The sequence below is a fragment of the Pomacea canaliculata genome, linkage group LG3 (genome assembly GCF_003073045.1).
Source record: "Pomacea canaliculata isolate SZHN2017 linkage group LG3, ASM307304v1, whole genome shotgun sequence".
Lineage (NCBI taxonomy): Eukaryota > Metazoa > Mollusca > Gastropoda > Architaenioglossa > Ampullariidae > Pomacea > Pomacea canaliculata.
The window spans coordinates 34,293,633-34,317,858 of NC_037592.1; the positions used below are offsets into that span (position 1 = coordinate 34,293,633).

The window sequence follows — 24,226 nt, forward strand, 5'->3', positions numbered from 1 at the left end:
GTTTATCCTTTCCATGACGAGTGTGTCAGTTCATTTATTTCATGGATTCCCACGCTATTTTTTCGTACTTTTGTACCATAGAACACAGAGATGGTTTACATGCTTGGTTATCAGACACAGGTCATTCAGTGAACAGTCGGAACCTTCTCCAAGTTCGGGGTCGAGGGACTTAAACCAATCAGAAAACACGAACTCGTGTCACGTGATCTCCATTTTTAGCCTCCAGCTACGAGCAGACGATCGTAGAGAGAAGCACGTGCGCAGTTGGAAAGGCGCGGGTTGTAGCCGTGAGCAACATGGCGAGTGAGCTCGACTCTCTCATCCAAAACCAGGTCTCTGAAGCCAACAGTGTCAGGATTTTCGAACAGTACGTGCGACCGGCGCTGGCAGAATTCTTTGGCGTCACGCTCTTCGTCTGTGTGGGGTGCCTGGCTGTTACTCAGTCTGGGAGTGCCTCTGCACCCGGTTCAGTGCCGTTTTCAGGAGTTTCCATTGCTCTGGCCCACGGACTTGCCATCGCGCTCCTGGTCTGTGCCCTTGGAGATGTCAGGTACGAGTGTTTAGTGACACTGGAAAACGGTAACAGCACTGGTAACAGCTTGAGTTTGTTTAACCAACTGTACATATATATTAACACTGTATATAATATATATAAATCCAAGCTTTGCTAGAACCACGATTGGCAGTATGTGTGTGTGTGTGAAGCGGGTGGGGGAATTTTTGTTGACAGCGTTGTTTTTATTAACTGAAGAACAAGGTGATGCAACAGGTTGTTGCGTATGAAGATCAATATACAACACTGAGTAAAAGCAATTAAATAGGTCCTGCGCGCTGTAAAAGAAGATGAAGCTATCGTGCAGCCATATTACTACTTATATAACTGGTAGCCTTGCTTCCTTTTGAAATCAAAGAACTGAAGCAGTTCAAGAAAACAAAAAGCACGAAACGTTGACAGCTAATGAAAAATAGGAAAATACAGTTTCAGGGTATTTAAATCCCTGAGACGGTATAGCTTTAGTGCCAATAAAGGGACAGCTGGCTTCATGCATAGCCATCCTGGCAGGGTTTGTTTATTAGTTTCAGAACAGTATTGTACGATGGTAAATGCGTTCGTCTTTCCCAAACCACAGTTTATCTTTGATCTTTTGTCCATCCATCCGTCCGTCTATTCATGTCTCAGACAGTTGGGCGATTTGTAAGTCCTTCTGTCTTTTAGTGCAGAAAGTACATCCATCACATTGTGTGTGTTGTTTGGGGTGGTTTTTTTTTTTTTGGGGGGGGGGGCTGCTATGTGTATATTGTCTGTGTGTGTGCTTATGGGGCTTGGGAAGAAAAAGGTTTCTAGGCTTTTCTAGACTGAATACATCGTATATATGGATAGACATTTCGAAAAAACAAAAGACATGAATGAATAAAAGGAAAAGGCACCCTCTTCCCAAGTCCTTTCCACCCCCTGTTTACACGATGATGAATGTCCACCTCTGACCTCTAACACGCTTCGTAGTCGAGAAGAGCCCGTCTGCTCCCTGTACTTGGTTATCGTCAGTATATGAACGATATCAGCGAGTCAGCCACCTCGGGATAAGCTTTCAGCGCAAAGGAACAGTTGTTGTTGTTTACATTTCTGCATAGTTCTCTGTTTTGCGCCTTGACCTGCTCAGTCTCTAGAGCAGGGGTCTCAAACACGCGGCCCGCGGGCCGTATGCGGCCCGTGAAACATTTTTGTGCGGCCTGCGGTCACGTCCGCGGTGTATATGTATGTTGTGCTTGGTGTTTTTTATGGGAACTACAGTTTCTGCTTTTTTATTAGTGACAGAGACAACGTCAACTTATTTTAATAAACTAAACTGCCTGTGCATGTAATAAACTACACTAAATGTAATTAATAATTATAAAAACTTTATTTTACATTTAACTGCAGTGACAGTAGTGTTCGTAAAACTTAATGAAAAAACATTTTCTTTTCGTGGTGCGGCCCGCTGACTGGCTGTTACTTTCCACTGCGGCCCACATGCTAATATGAGTTTGAGAACCCTGCTCTAGAGCATCTTTAGAAAAATACTGCTGACATTACTGGAATGGGAAAGACAAAGTGACAGTTTGTTGGGGTTTTTTTTCGTGTTCGCTTTTGAATGATGATGGTCTAAAGACCTATCCTGACACCCCCACCCCCACCCCACCCCAAAAAAAGAAACAAGCAAACAAACAAAACCAAACAAACAAAACCGCTTCACAGCTGTGACAACGGTCAGCTATAAAAAAAATTCCGAAAATTGTCACTAGCCTGCACTTCTGATATAAATATGGCCATAACATTCAGCGTGGTGTACAGCACCACCTGCGACACCAATAAGCAAGGGCACATGCTGGTTAAAAAAAACACGCTTCCTGGCAGCATGAAACATATCACTTCCCAGTCTCTGTGTGTGCGTATTATTCGATCTCATCGCCTCTTCACAGATTCTTCCTTCCTGTTAGTTTTTCATATCCGTTCCCGGCATGGATCTCTTTTTGGCTTTTGATGAGATACACATGAAGAGAGCTGAACGCTTTGCGCATGGTTAAACGATGCCGCCATCCTCTATTCCTCGCTCCCCTACCCCCTCCAAGTCATGGACAGCAGCAACAGCAGGAACTATGTGGCATTATAACTAGAGGTTTTCCAGCTTCCTATTAACAGTACATACATATTCCTCCGCTTCTCCAACAGTCGTGTTTGTAACCGCTACATAGAAGATGCTTCTTTGACCTCTGACCTCTTGGTGAAAGACGGACGTCAAGGCACAAACAGTTTACAGTTCGCGAAAGGCGTTATTCAAAAGCAATGAACAAAAGACGATGTGAAATCACATTTAGTGATGATGAGATGACATAAAAACGCCCATCACTTAAGCGTGTGGCACTTCGCCAGTTTTGTCACAAGTCCTCGAGGGCACGCGCTGGTCAGAAAAACACGCAACATAAATAACATCTCTGTGTTAACTCGTCTTTGATTGCTGTTGTTGTTGTGGCTGTATTACTGGCTCTGCTTTACAGATCGATGACACTGCGTGCATTCAAGCACCGATGGTACATCGCCTTGCGCTGGCGTCACTGCAATGCCCTCGCCATATTACATGAGAGAGGAGTCTGTACATTTGATTTGACAGTTTATATGAAGAGCTTTTAGTTGGCAATTAAACGTACACAAGAATTTCATGAAACATGCAAATTGATTGATCGACTGAAATTTTGGCTTATTTCATCTAGTTAACGATATTCTGTATATCTGCCAAGGACAGTATTGGGCAAGCAGGATAGTCTTTCATCAATTGACCACTCATCTTTGCGATGTCTATATATACTTCTTTTTGTCTTCGCATCATGTGATACGTTAGACGCTGTTATCTCGGGACACATGTGACAAGTGGCGAGTCCCGTGTTCCGTATAGTCGATTAGCAAGGAGGTATATTATCTCCGTGATCAGGTCTCGTTTAGCTCTTAAACAAAATAAGCATGAAGATTTGAGACCAATAAGAGAGCAGCAAATATTTCTCGTCGCGTTCTCGTTTGTAGTCACTGGAAAACTAAAGAAGGCTTTCTTGGAGGTGGAAATCGCCGGACGTTCGTTCCGCTGAAGTGCGCAGACATGCCCATGGAACTGAATTCCTTCACGAAGAGCGAGAACTCTCAGAGGGTGGGGTCCTTGCTCTATATATTCGAGGAGTTCGTCCGACCGGCGCTGGCAGAATTTTTTGGCGTCACGCTCTTCGTTTGCGTGGGGTGCCTGGCCGTTACTCAGTCTGGGGGTGGCTCTGTACCAGGTGCTGTGCCGTTTTCAGCAGTTTCCATCGCTTTGGCCCATGGACTGACCATCGCGCTCCTGGTCTGCGCACTAGGAAGCGTCAGGTAAGCGTAGTAAGCAGGTGTTTTTTTTTTTAAACAAATATCACGTAGTGTGCGGACAACTATGACTCTCGTTTTCATTCCATACCGCACACGCTTTCTGTCTTAAATGTGTCCATGTTCCATCAACGTCTTTCCTGCGACTAATTATGGAAGAATGAAATGCAAGTTTGAGTACGCTTGAGATAACACCATACACCGATGTTAACGGAGTTTGTCACATTCTTAGTCCTTTCTTATCGCACACCCGCTTATTTTTCTTTGATGAATGCTTGTAATGCACACTTGTTAGTACATGTATGCCGTACATGCCCCCGGCATTCAATAGCCTGTTGTTCGTTTTCTGGTTGTAACAAACGCCCCCGAGACATCAGCACCCTTTCTCACGAACGGATTTTAAGATATTCTCCAACTTAAACTTATTCCATACGATAACGCGTGCGGTACATGTACTTATAGATAAATCCATGACCAGAACAGTCTGTTCGCTCATGCAGTAAATTCTCGATGTCAGCCTTTGACCTCTTCCTCTCTCCTCTCGGAACGTAACAGCACCACGGACCCCTTACCCGTCACAAGTAGAGTTCTTAGGTTGCTTCAAGACGAATAACGAACGGGCCTCTAGCAGTCTGACAATCTGTCAGTATGAGAGCAAGCGAGAAGCCTATTGAGGCAGGCGTGTTGTATCGCGGGTCCAATGTCCAGACATGAAAAGCGTTAAGGCTCAGTACAAAAAGCGAAAAGCAAATTTTTTTCCGAAACAGCCTTATGATGATTGATGATGAATGATTGATTGATAATGATTGATGGCGATAATTGATAACTGATGATTGATGATGATGATTGATGATGGATGGATGAATATTTGGTTGTTTGTTTGTGTTTGTTTGAGTTTGTGTTTGTGTTTGTTTGGTTGTGGTTGTTTGGTTGTGGTGGTTGACGTGGTGTGGTGGTGGTTGTTCACTTTGTCTGCCTGGTTGGAAATGTATTTTATCAATTTTTCACTCACTTCCCATCATCCTAGAGGCCTGAAATTTTCACCAGTTACTCATTTCCAGCGACAACGCTATATTAAATCATTTTCAGCAGTTTACAAGTAAATTTTTTAAAAAGATTTAAGTGCCTCAGCAGATGACTGTCAGGGGAGCATTGCCGCGGCGGTATGCGGTATAAGGTAAGAAACTGAGAAAGACCATAAGCATAAGGAAACGCGAATACTTTGAAACCTTAAAGTCGTTTCCTGATTTTAGGGTCAAAGGTTACAAATGGAAACTGGGAGTGTCGGAACTGGAAATGGTAAATTGTCTTACTTAACACCATAACAATTTAAGTAGTCAGAGTACAGAGTGGAATGATGACAGATTTAATTTTATCATTTAATATTTAATATTCATAATTTGTTCATAGTTGATACTAAATTAAAGAATGGAATAACATTTTACAAAAATCGATAACAAAATTAAAATAAACGAAAAAGTCTAAAATAAAAAATCTAATTTTTAAACCCTATTTGAAATGTACTAAAAAGAGTAAACTCTTAAAAAACAGTGAAATAAAATATTACTTCCGTACCGTTTTTAATATATCTGTTAGGATGGAATGAAATGGTAACTTTTGATTAAAAGGGCTAAAACGATGAGTATTAATGAAATAAAATTATAAAATATTTTCAAGAGGGTCCCTCACACTTTTATATTTTAAGTTATTTGCATGTTATTTGTATTAAAGAAATCTCGAGACTTAAGGAAAAAAATGTATCTTACCCTGTTAAGTACATTTTAAATAAAAGGGTGTTTCACATTTTTTTAAACTTATTTTATTCCCGTTTGCTTTGTGGCATACACTGCAAACTTTCCTAAAAACGGCTTGGCAAACCAGTTTCTCTTGCTCGCGGTTTGTTTGAAGTTTTAGAATCCGTTCTAAAATTTCGTGTCAGTTTTCAGTTTTTCAACGAGGCTTCCGTGGCCGCTCATCAGGTTGAACTTCAAACCATTGTTTATAACAATTGTTTAGCAAACTGATTATGAATTATGGGTTTCGTCAACTTTTTTTTTCGCAAAAGTTTTTAGAAGAAACAAACTTTGGGTCCGTCGCGACAGGCTTTGGAGATTTGAAGAAAGCGACCTAAATTGCTTCATATTTCATCGTGGATTTTTGTAAATGGGTGTACTATCCAAAATTACAGTGTGTTGATATAAACGTGTCCTATGCAATATCTGGTTTCCTAACACCACAAAGTTGTAAAACAAGCACTAAAGTGATGGATAGAAAGAGAGACTGTTGTGACATGCCAGACTCTTAAAATAAAATGGCGGTCTAGAAAAGGTGTCCACAGCAAAGTTTTTTTTTTTTTTCTGAAGTAGGTCCCCAGATTTCCCTTCGCCCCTATAGCTACTCGATGAGACAGCAGCAAACAGTCTATAGTTTGACTTGTTTTTTGTTTTGTTTTTTTTTTTTGTTCACGAACTTATATAAGTATAACGGTGTCGTCTGAGTCCAATTTTTGCTGTGAACGCTTAGTACAGTTTCTTGTCTCTAGCAGAGACTGTTTCTTAATAGCCCACCCCACTAAAAGCCAATTTCTCTCACTAACGTAGGTTATGGTTCTCGACAGCCCTTCGATTACAACAGTTTCTCTCTCTCTAGCTGAGCCTGTATTTCTCAGTAGCCCAGCCCACTAAAGACAGTTTGTTCTCTCTCTCTAGCGGAGCCCACTTAAACCCAGCAGTGACCCTCGGTGTGTTGCTGGCCGGTGGCATCAGCATTCCGAAGGCTGTCATCTACTTTATCAGTCAGCTGATTGGATCAATGACGGGCGCTGCACTCGCACGTGTAAGTGTGTGCACATCACGCATGGCCATCACCCTTTATTCATTATCCGTGACCATTACCAAACATTACTGCACCACCCATTCGTTGCTAAATCATCCAGATAAGACTGTTGTGGGGGTGTCGAGGTCAAGAAAATAATTTCCCCTCCCCCGCCACCTTTCTTCCTTACTATCTCTTTCTTTCCTGAGTTGAGCACATGAACAGCCGAATAGTCCAAGGGTTCGCCAGAAAGAGGTCATAGAATTCTCCAATGGTTTGTTAGAGTGGTTTATATACTACATCTCATTTCAAACTCCCAAAACATGTTGAAACCGGTTGTCGCTTTATCAAAAGCCATCAGTGATAACAAGTACACACTTCTATTTGATATCTCGATAAACGAGGCCAAAATGTGCTATAAAATAAATAGAAAGATGCCGAGACTACGATGCTTCGTCAATGGAAAACATTGAAACACATTCCCTAATGGAAGAGAAGGAAATAATGGCAGGAGAATAGAGGAATTGATGTAAGGGTACGACAGCATCGATCGAGAGACGGGCTAATGAGAGCGCCGAACCGAAAAATACCAACAATTGCGATTTCATTCATACATTTATCTACTAACTTTTTAATAGACTGCTGGATCTCGATCGTCACCTGACCCAGCAACATCAACCACCACCCAACCTCCCCCAAGCTTTCCCGAGTCCATTTTTGTGTGCGCATGGGCATATGGCTGCTGTACCTTGCCAAAATGATGAGCAAAACTCTGGCGTAGCCTAAGTTTCCATTGGAAGTACACATTTGAAAACAATACTTTTTGCTCACATCCTTGGACATCACAAGTAATTTGTAATTATTTCATAACTTTCATCTTGAATTGAATTGAAGACTGTACATTTTTTTCTGCTCCTGACATAGGGTAATCAGGTAGCAACCCTCGCGCCCCATCAGCATACATATGAATTTTTGCTCCTAACACAGGGTATCCTACCGGCCAGTGTGTATGAACTTATCGGCGGAGGCGCTCACAACCTGGGCAGCTTCGCTAAGGACTCGGTGACCCCGGGACAGGGCGTTCTGTGCGAAATGGTGTTGACCATGGTCCTCGTCATGACAGTTCTCTTGACGGCAGTCGACCCCATCACCAAGACTACGTTAGCACCCCTCGCCATCGGCTTCGCAGTGACAGTAGACATCCTCGCTGGGTAAACTTGTTAACTTGCAGTTAATATTGCTAAGGAAGGCTTGCTTCAGAGGACATTGTTTAGTAATCAAACACCATCTCTAGGGCAGCTTTCACAGCAGACATCATGGCTTGGAGAGATTGTTACAGCAGATATTATTGTTAAAAGAGTTTCCTACACCATCAGCCGACAAAGATGTCAGAGAAGACATTACTGGGCAGTTCTCATTTCTTCTCTTCTTCGCCTTTCCTATCTTTATTATCCTCCACCTTACCCTTACTCTCCAGTCCTTCCTTTTTCCTCCACCTTCGCTTTCTCTGTTAGCTTGGGGAAGCGGATAACCGAGTGGTTAGAACGCTGGCGTCCGAACTGAGAGTGCGCTGGTTCAATTTCCGATTAGTGCAGCAATCTTCCCTCAATCGACCCAGCTGGCTGGAATGGGTACCTGAGTGCATAGAGGGTTGGGGAAGGTAAGGCAGCAAAGAAGAGGAGATAGGCACCGACTTCAGGTAAAGCTGGCCCCGAGAAATGTGAGGTCGCTAACACAGACCCACTACAACCTGAAAAAGTTAGGGGATGACTTTTACCTAATCTGTTAGCTGGAGTGAACTCATGTTTGCCGATGTATTGCTAATTTATGTGCCGCTATGGCGCATTTCAATCTGATGTCTATATTTATAATTGCTCAAGGTCCTAAAAATTGTGGCATCTCTTGTCTGAATGACGATCTTTGTGCATGCATCCAGGATCCTGATAACTGGGGCATCGATGAACCCAGCCCGTAGTTTTGGTCCTGCCGTTGCCATCGCTTACCATGACTCCGACATCTGGAACTACCACTACGTCTACTGGGTGGGCCCGCTTGTTGGCTCGGCCATTGCTGCCTCCTGGTATAGGTAAGGGGGGGGGGGAAATTGGTATTTACGCCGTGTCAGCAACTAAGGCCAAGCAGCCAGCCCTGTAAACAGATGCTGCAGAGAAAGAACAGCGTGCCCGAGACGAGCTCAGGGCAGCCAACCTTCACTGTATTGGTGACAGGCGCTAACCGTTGCGCCACCGGACTGCTCTGGTATAGGTAAGGCGCCAGAGACACTACTGAGTTGGTTTGTGCATGTGCTATGGGTGATCTTCCCAAAATCATCAATTTCTAGCTATTCTTTATTTTAAATCGCTTTCTCAAATTTAAATTGACAGCCATATTTAATGCAGATTAGCTTTTGGACTGGGAATGACAGTTTTCCACATGTGAACATAACGGTGGGTCACCATTTCATCATTTACAGTCAAATGCAGCCAGATCACAACCCATCATTGGCATCAAAATCACATCACTGATAGCCAAGTAAGGGCTTCTGCTAAGGCTAAATTCTTTGGGGTCCCAGGGACCCCTTCTTCAGATTTTTAAGGGGTTCCTGTTCTTCGCCCAAATTTGAATGGGACCCCATTGACGAAAATTGAAGGGGTCTTCCGAACTTTTAATGCGTACTGTACGCAATTTTTTGCGTAAGCAGAAGCCCTGCCGGCCAAGTGATAGCACATGTATAGAGTTCTCATCCTGGTGAACAGAGAGACACCTGATAATGTGTTGTAATGCCTAGAAATCTGAAAGCTGGATATTCGTACACATGCACGTTTATGGCCCTCTTGATCACGTGGTAAGCTGTTTGTAACTGTATGGTTTTTTACAGTGCTTGCCCGAGTGTGAGTCTTGTACCTCCATGGTATGAGGAAGGGAATATATTGTGGTATTGTTAAATGTTTGGCAAGCACTTGCATGTTGTTATTGCTATTACCAATATCGTGCACCCAGCCACAAAGAATAAAGTATATGTATTATTGCCACAGTCAGTAGAAACAGAAAAGAGCTAGAAAGATGGAGGTGTGACGGGGGGAGGGAGATGGGAGTCACCAGAGCTGTACATGTACCTCCATAACAGGAGGAAGACTGTGTGTCTTTGGTCACCAGCTTTTACTGTAAACAGCCGTCTGCTCTTGTTTCACTCTTATTTGTCTGCTCTGTGCAGGTTCTTTTTGGCTAGTTCAGAGAAGCGGCTCATTCTCGCAAACTACGAGCCTATGCAACAGTAGACAACGGACTAGAGCCATCTCACACACTCATCATCACGTGTCAATCACTCATCAGCTCAATCCAGGGGACGCTGGCAAAATAAAATATTTAATTAAAAGAACTTCAGAATATGATGGATGACCAGAGATTCCCTCTGTGTACATTTCAACTATATGCTTTGTTTTGTTGTTTGTTTTTGGAAGTATATTTGAAACATTTTGACGTGTCATGTGTGATAAATAATATTTGTTGTCTGCGAGTTCAGAAAGTCGTTCTTGATGCAGTGAATTTCCCCTGTGTGAGTAGTCACAGAGAATACAGTATATGCGGACACGAATGGCGATCACCACTACCACTGTGTTTAATACTCAAACCAAGCGCCTTGATAAGAAGATCGACAAGCAGACTTACTGGCGAAGATATTCACCCTTTTCTCCACCACCTCTTCCCACACTTATCAGCTTGGCCTTGTAGAAAGGTGCATAGCATGCCTATGCCGTATCACTCATGTGTCTGGTGAACCATTAAGAGTCGCTATTAGTACAATTAAATTATCACCGGATTTAGGGTGGTGGTGTGGCCTGACTTGTGTATTTGGAACAAACATCCTGGAAATATGCTGAAAACCAACGATGGAGTCAAGATGCGACTTTAATTAATAAAAGAAAAACGTCTACCTTCTGCTTTCCTTTACCATTTTATGGTGATTTTTATTTGTATATATTACTTTCAAGTAGATTAAACAACGCAAATAAAATAACACTCTGATAGATATTGATACTGTTTATAATTTTATTCCTCCCTCGTCTATAAAATTGAAAACCATATGAAGTAAGTTCTCACCATTACCAGTCAGACTGGAAGAGATTGAATGTGGGTGGGTGGTCAGTTTTTGGCAGATTATCTGGCCCGTATAAACATCACATAGTGCTGGTTACATGTATATCAGCAAATTGGTGGCTGTGCATAAACATTTCATTTGTGTTAATGGTCTACGACAGGGATGCCCAAACTACGACCCGCGGGCCATATCCGGCCCGCGAAACTTCTGCCCACAGTGCAGGAAATCGGCATATTAGTAATAAAAATAAAAAAAAAAACAACCGAAAAAAGGAAGAAGTATTTATCCCCACGTAGGGGCGTTTCCCAATCTTTTTTTCGATGGACGAACATTTCGATTCAGTGCTCCGACTTGGTGTCTCGACGATGAGGCCGGACATTCAGAAGTTGGTTTCGGGAAAACAACTTTAAATATCCCACTAATTACTACATAATTAATGGTAAGTACAACTTGTTTCTGATAAAAATGGTATCTGCTCTATTTTTTTTCTTTTTTGTATTTTTGCGGCTGTCCGAAATGGATATGGCCCGCGACACGGCTGTCCGAAATAGATATGGCCCGCAGGCCGAAAAAAGGTTGGGCATCACTGGTCTACGATATATAAAGGAGCATACGAGACAACATACGAGGAACAGAGGAACAAACAACATATATGAACGACGGAAAGATAAGCAATGCTGATGAGGAATAAAAGACAAATACAGAAAACGCAAAGAGGACAACACAGGGCGACGAACTGCTACACTATCATCTAGGCACTTCCAGGAGGCCAACATTAAAAGAGTAGGTGAATGTGTGTTACATAGAGATGAATATTTAGAGAGGGGTACATAAGGACATTTGGATTTCACTGTATCCAACGCACAGAACTAGGCAAAGAAAGGAAATCTGCAGTGTGTAAGAAATCAATGCTATAATTATGATGTGGGACTACTTGTGGATTGCTCTCAAGAACGGCATCAAAAAATAGATGGTGTGTGCTATGATCCCCGTTTGGGGATTGGACTAAAATTTTAAATTACAGATTGCTGATGGTGTAATTGGAAAAAGATGTTTTTCTTACTACCAGCACTTATAGATTAGGAATAAAGTAAAACTAGTCAGAAAAAAATGTGGCAGTTAATGGGTTAAGAGAAAAAGGATACATGATCAAACGATTGAGATTTAATTCACATTATATTTAAAGATCATAACATTTTGCTTGACATGATTATTATATCTTTTCAAATTAACACTGCTCAATCACTTAAAATTTAAGCTCAGACTTGAAATTTCTTTTTTATTGGACATCAGGTTTGCTTTAAATTTGAAAAATGCAAAGAAGCCATTCTGAATGTAGGTACCGGTACACAAACTTAAAAAAAAAAAAAAACTTGTATGGTCACATGGAAGTATCAGAAAAAACAAAACAAAAACTGAGTTTCTATCTATATTAGTTTTGAAGATTTTACTATTTAAAGTTCATGATTTGCGTCACAACTATACTTTAATTTGGCCGTGTTTGAAGCTCTCATGTGTAGCTTTATGAAATGTTATTAGTTTCCAAGTACTTTGTATGAGAAGTTACCATTTTGCATAAAGACACCATATTTCAAGTACTCCATTTCAAAAACTAATTTATTACGTACACATAAAACATTTATTTCAAAGTACCTATTATATACTGTTATCCTAATTTTTTATACAAAACTGAAATGTCTTGTGACATCTATGCACCTTCCAATATTACAAAATCATCCATTTTTCAGGCAAAAAAAAAAAAAAAAAGTTTTAGGGGTAGCAAACTTAAAACAGGTGCAAATTCAAAGACAAATTTGGTTCAAATTTGAAACACTGATAGAAAAAAACATGTACTTTTGAATCTATATTAACAACTTTTACATGTAGTGGAGGGAGGCAGGTTATGGTTAAAAATGAAAGAGTATAAATATTTGCTCTGGACACTCGTCTTCCTACTCAACCCAAACTGTTACTTGATGGTGATGAGAGAAGTAACATGCACAAGCACAATTATAAGTGATAGCCAAAAAGGTTGTGTGAGTGATAGTCACCCCCTCCCTCCATTTTGATTAAGAGGAGAGATTTAAGCAGTTTTTATAAATAATAAAAAGAGCAGTTGTAATAAACAAATAGTAATCGCACTTGGCACTAAAATGCCATATACCACTAGATTCAGGAGAAAATGCTCTTTCACCCTCACTCAAGGAAGCACATGGTATTTTGCACCTGATTTGAGCTATGTCATTTCAAAGTTGACGAATATTTTGCGTCATCTTTTATTTTGCTTTAGCAATGTTAAATTTCATTAAAAAATACATAGGCACTTTGTTACACACAAGGAAAATGGTTACCGCACAGTTTTCCGATTTTTATGCCGGGTACCATATACTCTCACAAAATAAGCATTATTCTTTCAGTCACACAAAAGAAAGACATACTCTGAATATAAAATGAATAGCTATTATTTATTGTCATTTAAAAGTGTTATTTCTGTTTCTTATAATTCCTAAAATGCTTGAACAGTTGAAAACTTGAGAGTTCAATGGCTATTTTCGTTGTTTCATTCATTAAGCACAGCTATGCTTTTAGAAATAAAAGCAACAAAATACTCCCAGCTTTGATTTTCTTCATTTGGTTTATGAGCTTTATATCTGTATCAACTGGTATCTTTTCATTGCCATCTAGTTTCACAAGTCAATATTTGAAGTGAAAGATCACCACATGAAAAATAAATTTTATTTCCACTTTCACATCTTCTGTGAGACACTTGTAACACTTAATACCAGTGTGTTAAATTCTTCACCACATAAATACAGATCCAGTTCAACATGACAATGATCAAGCTTCAAGGAAAGGATATGTGTCACCAACTATTTTCCACACATTTCCTTGTGATGTCAAGATGAAGGTTTGGAAGAAGCCCTTGGCTTTTGTGTCCTGATAGCATGCTTTGCCAAAAACTGTGACCTTGATGGATTTTGACCCTCTGGCTCTGCAAAATAGTAAATACATTGTTACCATATGAATTGTGCTTACTTTTCAGCTTCTGGCATTGAATACCGCTGCCTGTTGTTCTTTATGAAATTTACAATGCACTTTTTTTATCCCATACTTCAGAAAATTACCCATCTTAAAATGATTTTTTTATTATTGTATATAAACTCAGACAATTTGTTGCAACTTAATGATGCCAAAACAGAGGCATGCCTACTATTTTCTGGATCTGCCAGGCTGAAATTTCAGTACCATCTAGCTTTCCAGCTGTGAGAAATCTTGGCTTCTTCCTCAACTCAGCATATCATAAAACAACACAAAACCAAAATCCGTTTTGCTATCTTCAACTGAAGAGGATTAGGTCCCTTCGTCAATTTCTCACTGAAGAAGCCACTAAAACTTAGCACCTCCTGTATCCTGTATCAATCAATCTTTATTATCTGTACTAGGCATAATCTATACATGTAAACATAATATTTATATATAAACATACCAATATAAAGACATTTAACACACATGCACACCTAAACCCTCTCACATATACACATGAACTCCATCCAATGTATTAACGTCTCTCTCATCTTCAGAAAAGATCATATCAATGAGGCACTGTCAATCTTCAAATATGTGAGTGGTGATGAAAGTGAAAAATGATCAAATTGGAAAAATTATTCCTATCTTTGTGACAGCTTTGTCAGTGGTGGTAGAGGAGGTAACAAAAAGCTTGACATTCGAGTTGGACAGTCATCCCAATGCTACTAAAGTATCATCATCTGGAAAATGACAGGCTTCAAAAGTACAGCCATCAGGAGCCAGTGAGAGTTTTCAGCATTTCTCAAAATGAGAGTTACTTTTAACCTAAAGATGAAAACCCTGTAATAAGTCAACAGGTCTAGGCTAGCCCAGGGAGATGTAATTCTCTGCTTCCCCAATTAGCCAGCGACCAATGACCTGTATATTTGCGACTGGCAGATGCAGATCATGACTTTCAACAGTATTGGGTTACTATAATAAATACTTTGCTGGTTGTCCTAAGGCCATGCTTGTTCTTTCAAAATTCAAGATCTTGAAGCCTGACCAATTTTCAGACTGTCAATCCTGCTAGTTTCAAGAAACATCTCCACATATCCCACTCCTACTTCTACAGACCTTAGCTTTAAAATTTTCTGTCTTTCTGGCACTCCTTTTTTTCTCTCAATGTATTTAAAATGTATTGTTGGAGTAGCATCTTTCTTTGGTTTTGTTTTATTAGACTGCATATAGCTTAGCACTGCTTTTTGTGCCTGAAAAGTATGCACAATAGTCACATTTTCTGAATGGGTGTATACAACTGAATGAATGAGCCTTGCATCTGCCAAACAGGCGCATTTATCTGTTTTTGGTTATCATTTTAAGGGAGACGATTCAATTTCCTCTGCATTCAAGTGGCCTTCATGAGAAGAACGATGATGAACTATAATTTTATACTCAGCTATACATGTGGTAGAGGCTGGCTAAGATGCCAGCTGATTTGTCGGTTGCGCTGATTGGCACGCTGGTTTGTTTGGGGGTCCAGAGGGAACGGAGGGGGCCCGCCAGAGGAGGAAGGGATAGCACCCAGCCCCAACATCCCCATCCCCAGGTGGACACAGTAGCACAGCCAGCACTGCTGTCCTAAACAGCTGGGTACCCAAGGCACATTATCCCTCCCAGAGGATATAAAAGGGAGGACAAGAGGTCGAGGAAAAGAAACCTGTGTAGAATCTTTCTGGACATAGAAAAAGCATACAATATGCTAAGGCATGAGGGGCTGTTCCAGAAACTCCACAACATAGGCATTCCAAATAAAATAGTTCAACTTATTACATTCTTCCTATCAACCAAAATATCAATGAGAGTTGAGGACCAAACCTCCCGAAGTACCAGAAGATAATGGAGTCCCACAGGGGAGTATCCTCAGTCCTTTGCTGTTCAACATGATTGTAGACCTCCCCAAAAGTGTCAAACACATAAAAGTCTAACAATCTGCGGATGACACATCACTCCTAGGAAAAGCAGAGATACGTAAAAAAAAATAACCTTAGGCCCAAAATCATAGGAATAAATAAGATACAGGAGTATCTGTGTGAAATAGCAAAATGGTTTAAATATAATGGCTTCAAACTGTCAGCCACCAAAACCCAGGCAATAATATTCCCAAAACCAAACAAGAAAACAGAATACCCTAAATTAACATTAAACCAAACAACCCTTAATTATAGCTCACAGATTTTTAAGAGTTATCTTCTCAGAAAAAAAAAACTGGAACCCAAATGTAGACGAAATAACAAAAGCTGCAAAAAAAGAAGTAAACCTAATGAGAGTAGTTACTGGAAATAACTGGGGAACAAATCCAAAGTCTCTTTTTAACCTCTATCAGGACCATGTGATGTCTAAGCTATTATACGCAGCTCCACTGCTGGTCCACCTTAGATCAAACCAGATAGCTAAACTCCAGTCAGTACAGGCCAAGGCACTAAAAGTAGCATTAGGAGTACCCTCATACACACCAAACCTATCAGTACTGGTAGAAGCAGGTCAGAAACCCATAGAATTGATAATCAAAAAAGGACAGCCAATTACTACTACAAGGTGCAGGATACCCAGATCCATTTACAACACAGACACAGAACTGGCCGCTTCACCAAGCAACCCACCATACAACACATCCAAGACAGAAAATACAAAGGGTGCAGAAACAAACGTAACAGCCCCTTTCCTATCCAACAGCATGCTAACACCACCATGGACACTTCCACAACCACAGATAGACTTTGATCTCACAAACTATAGCAAAGAAGAACACCTAAACCAAATTACTGCTGAAACAAAACTTAAGCTAAGCTCCACATACAAAGACCATGCACAGCTAGAATGACGCTTAACGGAGAGTATATAACAAGATACAATTGACCCTTCTTCAGGCGCATGTGGGGAAAGATTAAGCACCACATGTGCTGCTGGAGTGTAATGAAAACAAATTAGAAAGGAAAGAACTAAAACATTTCTTAGACAAATTTAGACTGGCACTAAACCTTAATAGCTGCCGCAACCGTCCAAAAGAACTGTGGCACAATACACTTTCATTAGTTGCATCAGTAGCAAAAAGAAAGAGGGAGCACCAGCACAGTACACCGCCATGGCGGACCAGATAGGCACAGCTAGCAAGTAGTAGCAGCAAAAGGAGGGCACCGGCACTGTACACCACCAAAACAGACTTGGCAGACCTCATTTATCTGTAAGTTTCAACATTCTATGAGTTACTGCTTATGAATTTTCTGATTGCAAAGTCTGCATAATACTTTATCATACAAGCATACATTAAATTCTAGTCAGCATATTTTTTTTTCAACATTGTTTTTACAAGCATTATCATCATAATTTGGTAGGTCAAATATTAGTTATAGTCTTTGGAGACTTCAGTAAACATTTGTTGTGAAGAAAACTCATATTCACATACCAGCATGGGGTTGACTATCAAAGTGGTTCATGTGTGTTCTGATGTGGGCAAATCCTCAAGAAACTTCTGATTTCATTACCATCCTAATAAGAGTACGTAGCTGTATCCATATACAAATTTTGCACTGCCTGAAAACACAGTTGAAAGCTTCCAACAATGTGAGTCAATTTTCAAAGCCAGAATGACTTAGTTTTGAAAGTCTTTACATGTCAAAATGGTATAAAAATTATTATTCTGGAATTGATACCTGTTTATGTTATGCTTCAGTTACATTTATGAACAATCTAAAACATCCTAAATAACATTCAAAGGCATCCGATACTCATAACAAAATGTATCTTTTGAATACCTATCATTATCCTGCTCTCTATACACTGTACATAATTTGCTTTTGCAAATGATGCTGAGAATTTGACTAAGGAATAGTTCAACAATGAGATTCTTAGTCACATCTCTCCCCACACAAAAAACAGACAATAACATTTTGTTAATCATGATGAAATTTGTCATTACAAAGTGAGAAAGTGCAGCAACAACTGATGAATTACTGGTCATGAAAGATGGAACACAAAGATATAAGCATAAGTGTTATAAGTTCAATGCCAACTCCCTCCTTACTTTCCCTTTACCCAGAGATGTACAGAGCAATATGAATTTATTTGTAAGTTTCAACATTCTATAAGTTACTGTTTATGAATTTTCGGATTGCAAAGTCTGCATAATACTTTATCATGGTATAAGAGCCATTTGCAATGTCATAGTGCATCATCAAGATCAGTACATGATAAAAATTGTTTTTGTAAATTCATTGTCATCTGCTTCACGCTACACACTCCTTTCTCAACTTTTACCGTGAACTACATCAAATATATTTCCTCTCATCACCTTTCAGCTTTCATTTTTTTTAAAAAAAAAACCCATTACAACAAAAAACCCCAACAAATATCTGCAACAGGAGGAATGCTTATCACTTTTATTTGACCTAAAGTTCTCCACAATATTTGAGCTGCAACAGCAAATATCACATCCACAAATGGTCCCATAAATATACTTGTTAAAAAACTTTAGGTTCAGTTAATAATATCTTAGCAAATGTCTCCACCAAAATTATACCCATCCTTCATTAAAGGTCTTGGATCCTTCTCTTTTTCCTTGATGCTTTGAATTAAGGGAAATCATCATTATCACTGTCATCAGAGTCTTCTTGTTCTGAAGAGGTTTTTCTAGATGTTGCTGCTGGTTCGGCCTTTTTAGCTCTTACAAGTTCTTTCTTGTTAAAAATCGCCATTTCCTGGAGAGCAAACAATAATTTAAAAAGGTTAGCCTAAGCAGAACAAAATTAATGCACTTTATCTCGCAATGAATTTACTGCATGCTATGAAAACACAGTGAGTGAAGGCTGTATATAAACAACCAAATAGGGGAGTAAGTTAGCAAAGAGACATCTCCCTCTTAACAATAAAACTAATCCAAAAAGGCCAACAGTTGTTTTAGCTGAAAAGCCTGAATCAGGCATTCCCCAGTACAGCCTTCACCCACGAGTTCAAGTTGAACACACCATACCTAAAGGAAAATCGGTTAAAGGGAGAGAATTTATTTAACCTTTCCCCATCCATCCCTGAATAAAACAAATTTGGAGGCAGCAACATGCAGATAAGGAAAGCTACATTCATTTTTCATGTATTTTTACACACAAAATTGCTCATTGGGAACAATGCCTCCAAATGAAAGAATAGATCTAAATTATCCCCTCGGATCACTTCAGGATTATTTCACTTCAATCATTCTATTTTCACTAACGCCCACACCTGAGTTTGTGTAATCTCTTAGAATTTAATTACCAATCTGTGAAACCAACCTTATAGTATCTCCCTCTATCTTGTACAGCCATAACCTCATACGGTAGCTTCTCTTTAAGACTGCGCCACTTAGAAGCTAAAGCTTGCACAATCTGGTGTTGGGGCATTAGAGGATGTTGTTTTTTAAAATGGATTCCCTTCTCTTTGATATAATGAAAGAATGCTGTTCTGAAACAAATTAATAAATAGAAAATATCAAAATACTGAACAAATGTGTAATTTCAAATTCATAATTCAGCTTGTCTGCACAAGTACTAAGAGATTGGTCCTAAATGAAAGAAAATGTTCAGTCCACAATGTGGTCATCAGACAGGTATCACCAGCAAAACCATTGTGCTTGTAGGATGGCCTGACTAAAAAAAAAAAAAAAGGAACAGGTTAAGTAAAAGAGTCCAACATATACTCTCATGATTACTCAGTTATCCTTATACCTAGAGAGTACATAAAGCATCCTTTACAGATTTCCAGTTTTCCAGTCAGTAGCATATTTAGTTGTTCCATGTCAGTTTCTATTCTTTCAATTCTTTCATAACTGATCTTTGCCAGGTTTATTTTAATAGACAATGTTTCTTCTTACCATTAGTTGTCAAATGAAGAGACATTATGGATGGTGCATTTGTTAATTTATTCTGCAAATATGACCCACAAGACAAGCTGACCCCTTTGAAAATTTTCAAATGAAGGTTTCTTGGTAACTCTCTAGGGTGATATAGCTGCAGTAGACATGCATTCCCCTTCCTAACAATATCTGTACCTCTTTCTCCCCTTCTTGCTGTCGTCCACATGCCAAGAAAAGTCTTTAGAAAAATAAATGTCATGTAAATGTTTATTTATTCTTAACATTAATCTTTAATATTCAATTTATGCTAATTTCTTATTGCTTTTAGTAACAAACACTATTTATTCTCTATAAAATATGTTTTTGATATGTATTTTGGAATGTCTAGAACACATTAATTGGATTTACATGGATTCATATGGAAATAATTGTCTTGGTTTTCATAAATTTAGGATTTCGATGATTGTCTTGGAACAAATTATCGGTGAAAATCAAGATTTAACTGCATTTGAAAGAAGGCAATAACTCAGTTGGTCAACAGCCAAATTTGAGATGATTGCTGGTTTCTCAACTTGATATGGATTTGCACTGAAAATGATGAGATAATAGCCACCACTACCATCGATTTCATTGACTGAGTTACAGGGCCTGTAATAACTTTTTTGTTTGCTTTGTGTTCCTATATTACAACAACCAAAGGTAATGAACATTTTTGATGACAGGTTAGCTGTCAGGTTGGAAAAATCTATGTAATTTTCACACCCAGCCGTCATTAGCTACTTGGTCTGCTACCAATTGTTTGACTGTTTTGTATCTGCCATTTTCCCTAACAGTTTTGTTTTGTTTTTTCCCAGGAATAGTTGCCTAACAAACTCGATCTAATCTGGGAGATAGGTGGACTTCACAGTCTACACTTTAGTCTCTACTCCTAGACCTGCCTGACACAGGGCACCCTTGACAAAGTGCATGCACCAGATGCTGTAGCTTTAAGGTCATTGAAATACTTAAGCCCACCAACCACATCGGGTGCCTTGAAGTCAATGACATCAGATGGATTAATATATATATACATAGCATATAACTAGCTCAAAACAAAGCGACAGCACTCACATAGGTCTCTTTGGGGCATTTTCATTTCCCCGTTGTCTCCCCCTTTTCTCCAATTTATAACGATCTCTGTCTTTCTCTGATATTTTAATATTTTTTTTTTTTTTCCCTTGGAGTCATGGTCTAAACGCATAAACACACAAGTTTTTGTAAGTAACAAACATTGGTCCACAAAATCCTTATTACTGCATAACAAAAATATAGCACATAAGACTAAAAATGCAAAGAATATTCACCAATAAGTGCAAGGTTGTTTGAAAGACTTTGGATGTGTGTTTTCTATCAAACAAACATGATTGAAACCTAAAATTATGAGTAACAGATTCAAAAAAAGTCTTCATAACCAGCACATAAAATTTACATTTATCAGTATTTGGCTATTTTTAAAAATTCAAACAAAATTGAATACAAAATCTAGGTCTCAAAATGCAGTAGCTTGTTGGATTTTTCAGTTATACTATTCCCATATTAAAGCCTGCAATTAGGTCTTCCATACCCTCCATTTATCTCGAGCTCTTCGGGTGAACTCTAAGAATGTTGTCAGCTCTCCCTTTTTCTTTAACTGATTATGGAATCTCTTTAAGAAACAGGCATATGCTGACATTGGGCGCTTAGAAGGAAGAACCATGTTTCAAATTAAATCAGTCACCCTGAAAAAGAAACAAATATATTACAACTATGTTAAACTGTATTAAGTGTCCAAAACTGACTGGTCTGCAGAATCACACATTTTTAAATCACAAGCTGACCTTCAAATAAAAAAGCTAAAACTAAAACGAATCTGGATAGTGATTAAGTTAAGATTAAAAAAAATTACTGTTAACATTAATCATATAGAAATCTGTAGACTGCTACACATCTCTGTCACATTTTTGTTCCCAGGTTGAACACACAATATACTCTCCTTTGTGAAAAGAAGAAAAAAGATAAATTTAAAATGGAACATTTACTTTTTTAAAATCTCACTTCCAGAATACCACTACTATTTGAGGAAAATGTTACACATCTGTATCAAAATGATTTTCATCTCACCCTTGTTTTATTAAAATTTGCTTATAAAATTATGAATGCTTGCTCCAAAATTCAATGTGCTGATAATGTTTAACATTACTATGGATTATACACAGCCACAGAAATTTTACTACAGGAAAACAAAACAACCTAGACATTAAGTTTAGACTTTCAATTGTTTTTATGACATGGCTGCCACAGCTAAAATGTGTAATGATGTGTAGGACTGTTATAGAAATGAACTGCTATAATGCTACACTGCTAGGCCTAAGCTCTGCCGATGCTATCTGCTTTGTGAACTCTTTGTTACACAAAAATAAAAACAAAAACAAAACCAAAAAAATCCATGTCCTTGAAGAAAATAACCAATCTGCAACATGAAATCAAAAACAGACCATCACTGCCTCTAATGTCTGTTGCAACGACTAATGCCACCAACTGGCATCATCAAGGTACTGTTGTTAAGAAATTTGAGCATCAGTATGTCACGACAGTAGTGTGGTGGTTAAAACACTCGTTTATCACCGGTACTGCGGTTATACATCTTGTCTTGGGACACTGTATATGACACCAGTCTGCAGGGCTGGGTGTCGGGGGTTTTCTTCGGGTACTCTGGTTTTCTCCCCTCCCTTAGCCCCCTCCTCCCATAATGTGAAATCACCTGAAGATGGAAGCACTTTCCTACTAAATAAACCAACCAACCAACCTAGCTGTGCTGTCGTTGACTTTATCGTTACATGGTTGAGTCGTTGCGCTGTTATACAACTATTTGAAAACATCACGAATAACAGAATCAAAAACATGACTCCGAAGGCTCGATTTCACCGTATTAAGTTGTAGTTCACGATAACGATTAACAAGTTTAAGATCCATTTTGAAAAAGAATATAACTTTCATCTACCAAAAAAACAAGTTTCACATCGTCGTCCTATTCTTCTTCTCCAAAAATTATAGACGAAAACCGAGTTGCTGTGGACGCTCGTAAGTTAGTCACTTGCTAGTCTGTAGCTACGCCTACCCCGTGGTTGGACTAAAGTTGCTCCCTAGCTGCGGCTAAAATTCGATCAGATCTAAAATTCGTTACAGACAGTGCAACGGTCGTTATTAAGTCGGGTGCCGGCGTATGCAGACTTTAAGGCTTAAACATTGCCGTTATAACGACAAGATTTTGTCCATCATAGGCATAGCAGCTTAGAAACAACAACGCAGCATATAAAATAAGCATGTTCCCTTAACACAAGATGTTTCATAATAAAATAAGAAAACAAACTTACCCTAGGCCTAACGTGCATTGACATGTACTTGGCCGTAGTGTACAAACCGCTAGGATTTCCGTGATGTTGATTGGTTGGATTCAGATTAGCCGCATAAATCAGCCAATCATAAACTGAATCTTCAGTGACGTTTGGTCAGTAAGTGAAGAACCTTTTGAGACTGAGTTAGCGAGAAGTACTTTGGTGCCGCATCACTCAGCGTCCCACCCCACGGTGTTAGGTGTTAGGTTTTGGCTAGATAGGTAGGTTAGAGCAGTGGTTCTCAAAGTTTTTCGGACCGCGGACCTTTACTTACGTAAAGCTATGGCGGACCCAAAGTCTTAGTAAAAAATTTATGGGACCACCAAGGCCTAAAAATCAGTCTGTTACTATGAATTTCAAATTAAATAGCCGCATTTGTTTCATTAGCTAAATGTCATTTTGTGACAGTAGTATAGTAATAAGTGGACATAAAAACTCGTTTTTGTAATTAAAATGTTAACGCGAGTGAGCTTTAAACATCACTTTGCTGACTATGATTGTCAGCCGGGACCACCTGCTTATGGCGGCGGCGGACGAGGCACTGAGAACCACTGGGTTTAGAGTATGTTTGGTAGTTGTTTTGTATATCTTGTAAATAAATTTATGTCTTTGGACCGTATATAAGCACTTGTGTAAGCGTGTCAGTGCCAGGGAGTACTAGTGTCGACTGTCGTATGCATGCCTCTGCCGTGTGAACGCGAGTGAGGTTTGTGTGTACTGTCCACGTATGTAGTCGTGACACAGCGGCAGAGAAAAGAACACGCGAGAAGGTCCGGCGGAATTGACGCACCGATTGAAAAGACACTTTAGTTAGAAAGTAAAGCAGGGTCTTTTGTTGGACTCCAAGGTCGGCTGAGTTCGGGTGCGTTTAAGGGATAGGTAAAAAAAGAACACAACGCGAGGCAGGTAAAAACTTATAGACGACGCACCCGACTAACGAGAGCCACCTTGGGAACTTCCGTCCTCTTCCCCGGAGCAACAAAGAGGAACGGACTGATTTGGCGCTAAGATAGGGTACGTGTTAGCGAGAGGTGTCGGTCAGTCCGGTTACAGTATCTATTGGGTACAGATTAAGGAATCCCTCTTCTGCCAGCTTTTACCTTCAATAATAAATGGGTTCGCCTACT

At 39.5% G+C, this 24,226-nt stretch overlaps 1 protein-coding gene and 1 long non-coding RNA gene across 5 annotated transcripts; one reads left to right on the forward strand and one right to left on the reverse strand.

The window, feature by feature from the left end:
* The first annotated feature begins 241 nt into the window (after positions 1 to 241).
* Positions 242 to 10,630, forward strand: LOC112560618 (aquaporin-8-like). Of its 2 annotated transcripts, none has more exons than XM_025232559.1 (5): positions 242 to 550; positions 6,592 to 6,718; positions 7,685 to 7,908; positions 8,634 to 8,783; positions 9,912 to 10,630. In XM_025232559.1, the coding sequence occupies exons 1-5, from the start codon at positions 297 to 299 to the stop codon at positions 9,973 to 9,975; spliced, it is 819 nt and encodes a 272-aa protein (XP_025088344.1). In that variant the 5' UTR covers positions 242 to 296; the 3' UTR covers positions 9,976 to 10,630. The 2 variants fall into 2 exon arrangements, with proteins under 2 accessions (XP_025088344.1, XP_025088343.1); XM_025232558.1 differs by lacking the exon at positions 242 to 550 and adding an exon at positions 3,318 to 3,889.
* A 2,612-nt stretch (positions 10,631 to 13,242) lies between these two features.
* LOC112559470 lies at positions 13,243 to 23,352 on the reverse strand. Of its 3 annotated transcripts, none has more exons than XR_003098343.1 (6): positions 23,079 to 23,336; positions 21,290 to 21,443; positions 20,797 to 20,916; positions 19,127 to 19,290; positions 17,269 to 18,559; positions 13,243 to 13,788 (listed from the first exon to the last, which is right to left on the reverse strand). It is a non-coding gene; the product is annotated as an uncharacterized LOC112559470 (long non-coding RNA). The 3 variants fall into 3 exon arrangements; XR_003098342.1 differs by having other exon boundaries at positions 19,127 to 19,295; positions 23,079 to 23,333; XR_003098341.1 differs by having other exon boundaries at positions 19,127 to 20,916; positions 23,079 to 23,352.
* Positions 23,353 to 24,226: the final 874 nt, after the last annotated feature.

Excerpts from the sequence above, each read along its gene's own strand:
- LOC112560618 (XM_025232558.1), top strand. The coding sequence starts at position 3,630 with ATGCCCATGGAACTGAATTCCTTCACGAAGAGCGAGAACTCTCAGAGG. Across the intron at positions 3,890-6,591 it reads TGCGCACTAGGAAGCGTCAG|CGGAGCCCACTTAAACCCAG; the intron begins GTAAGCGTAGTA and ends CTCTCTCTCTAG. Across the intron at positions 6,719-7,684 it reads CGGGCGCTGCACTCGCACGT|GGTATCCTACCGGCCAGTGT; the intron begins GTAAGTGTGTGC and ends CTCCTAACACAG.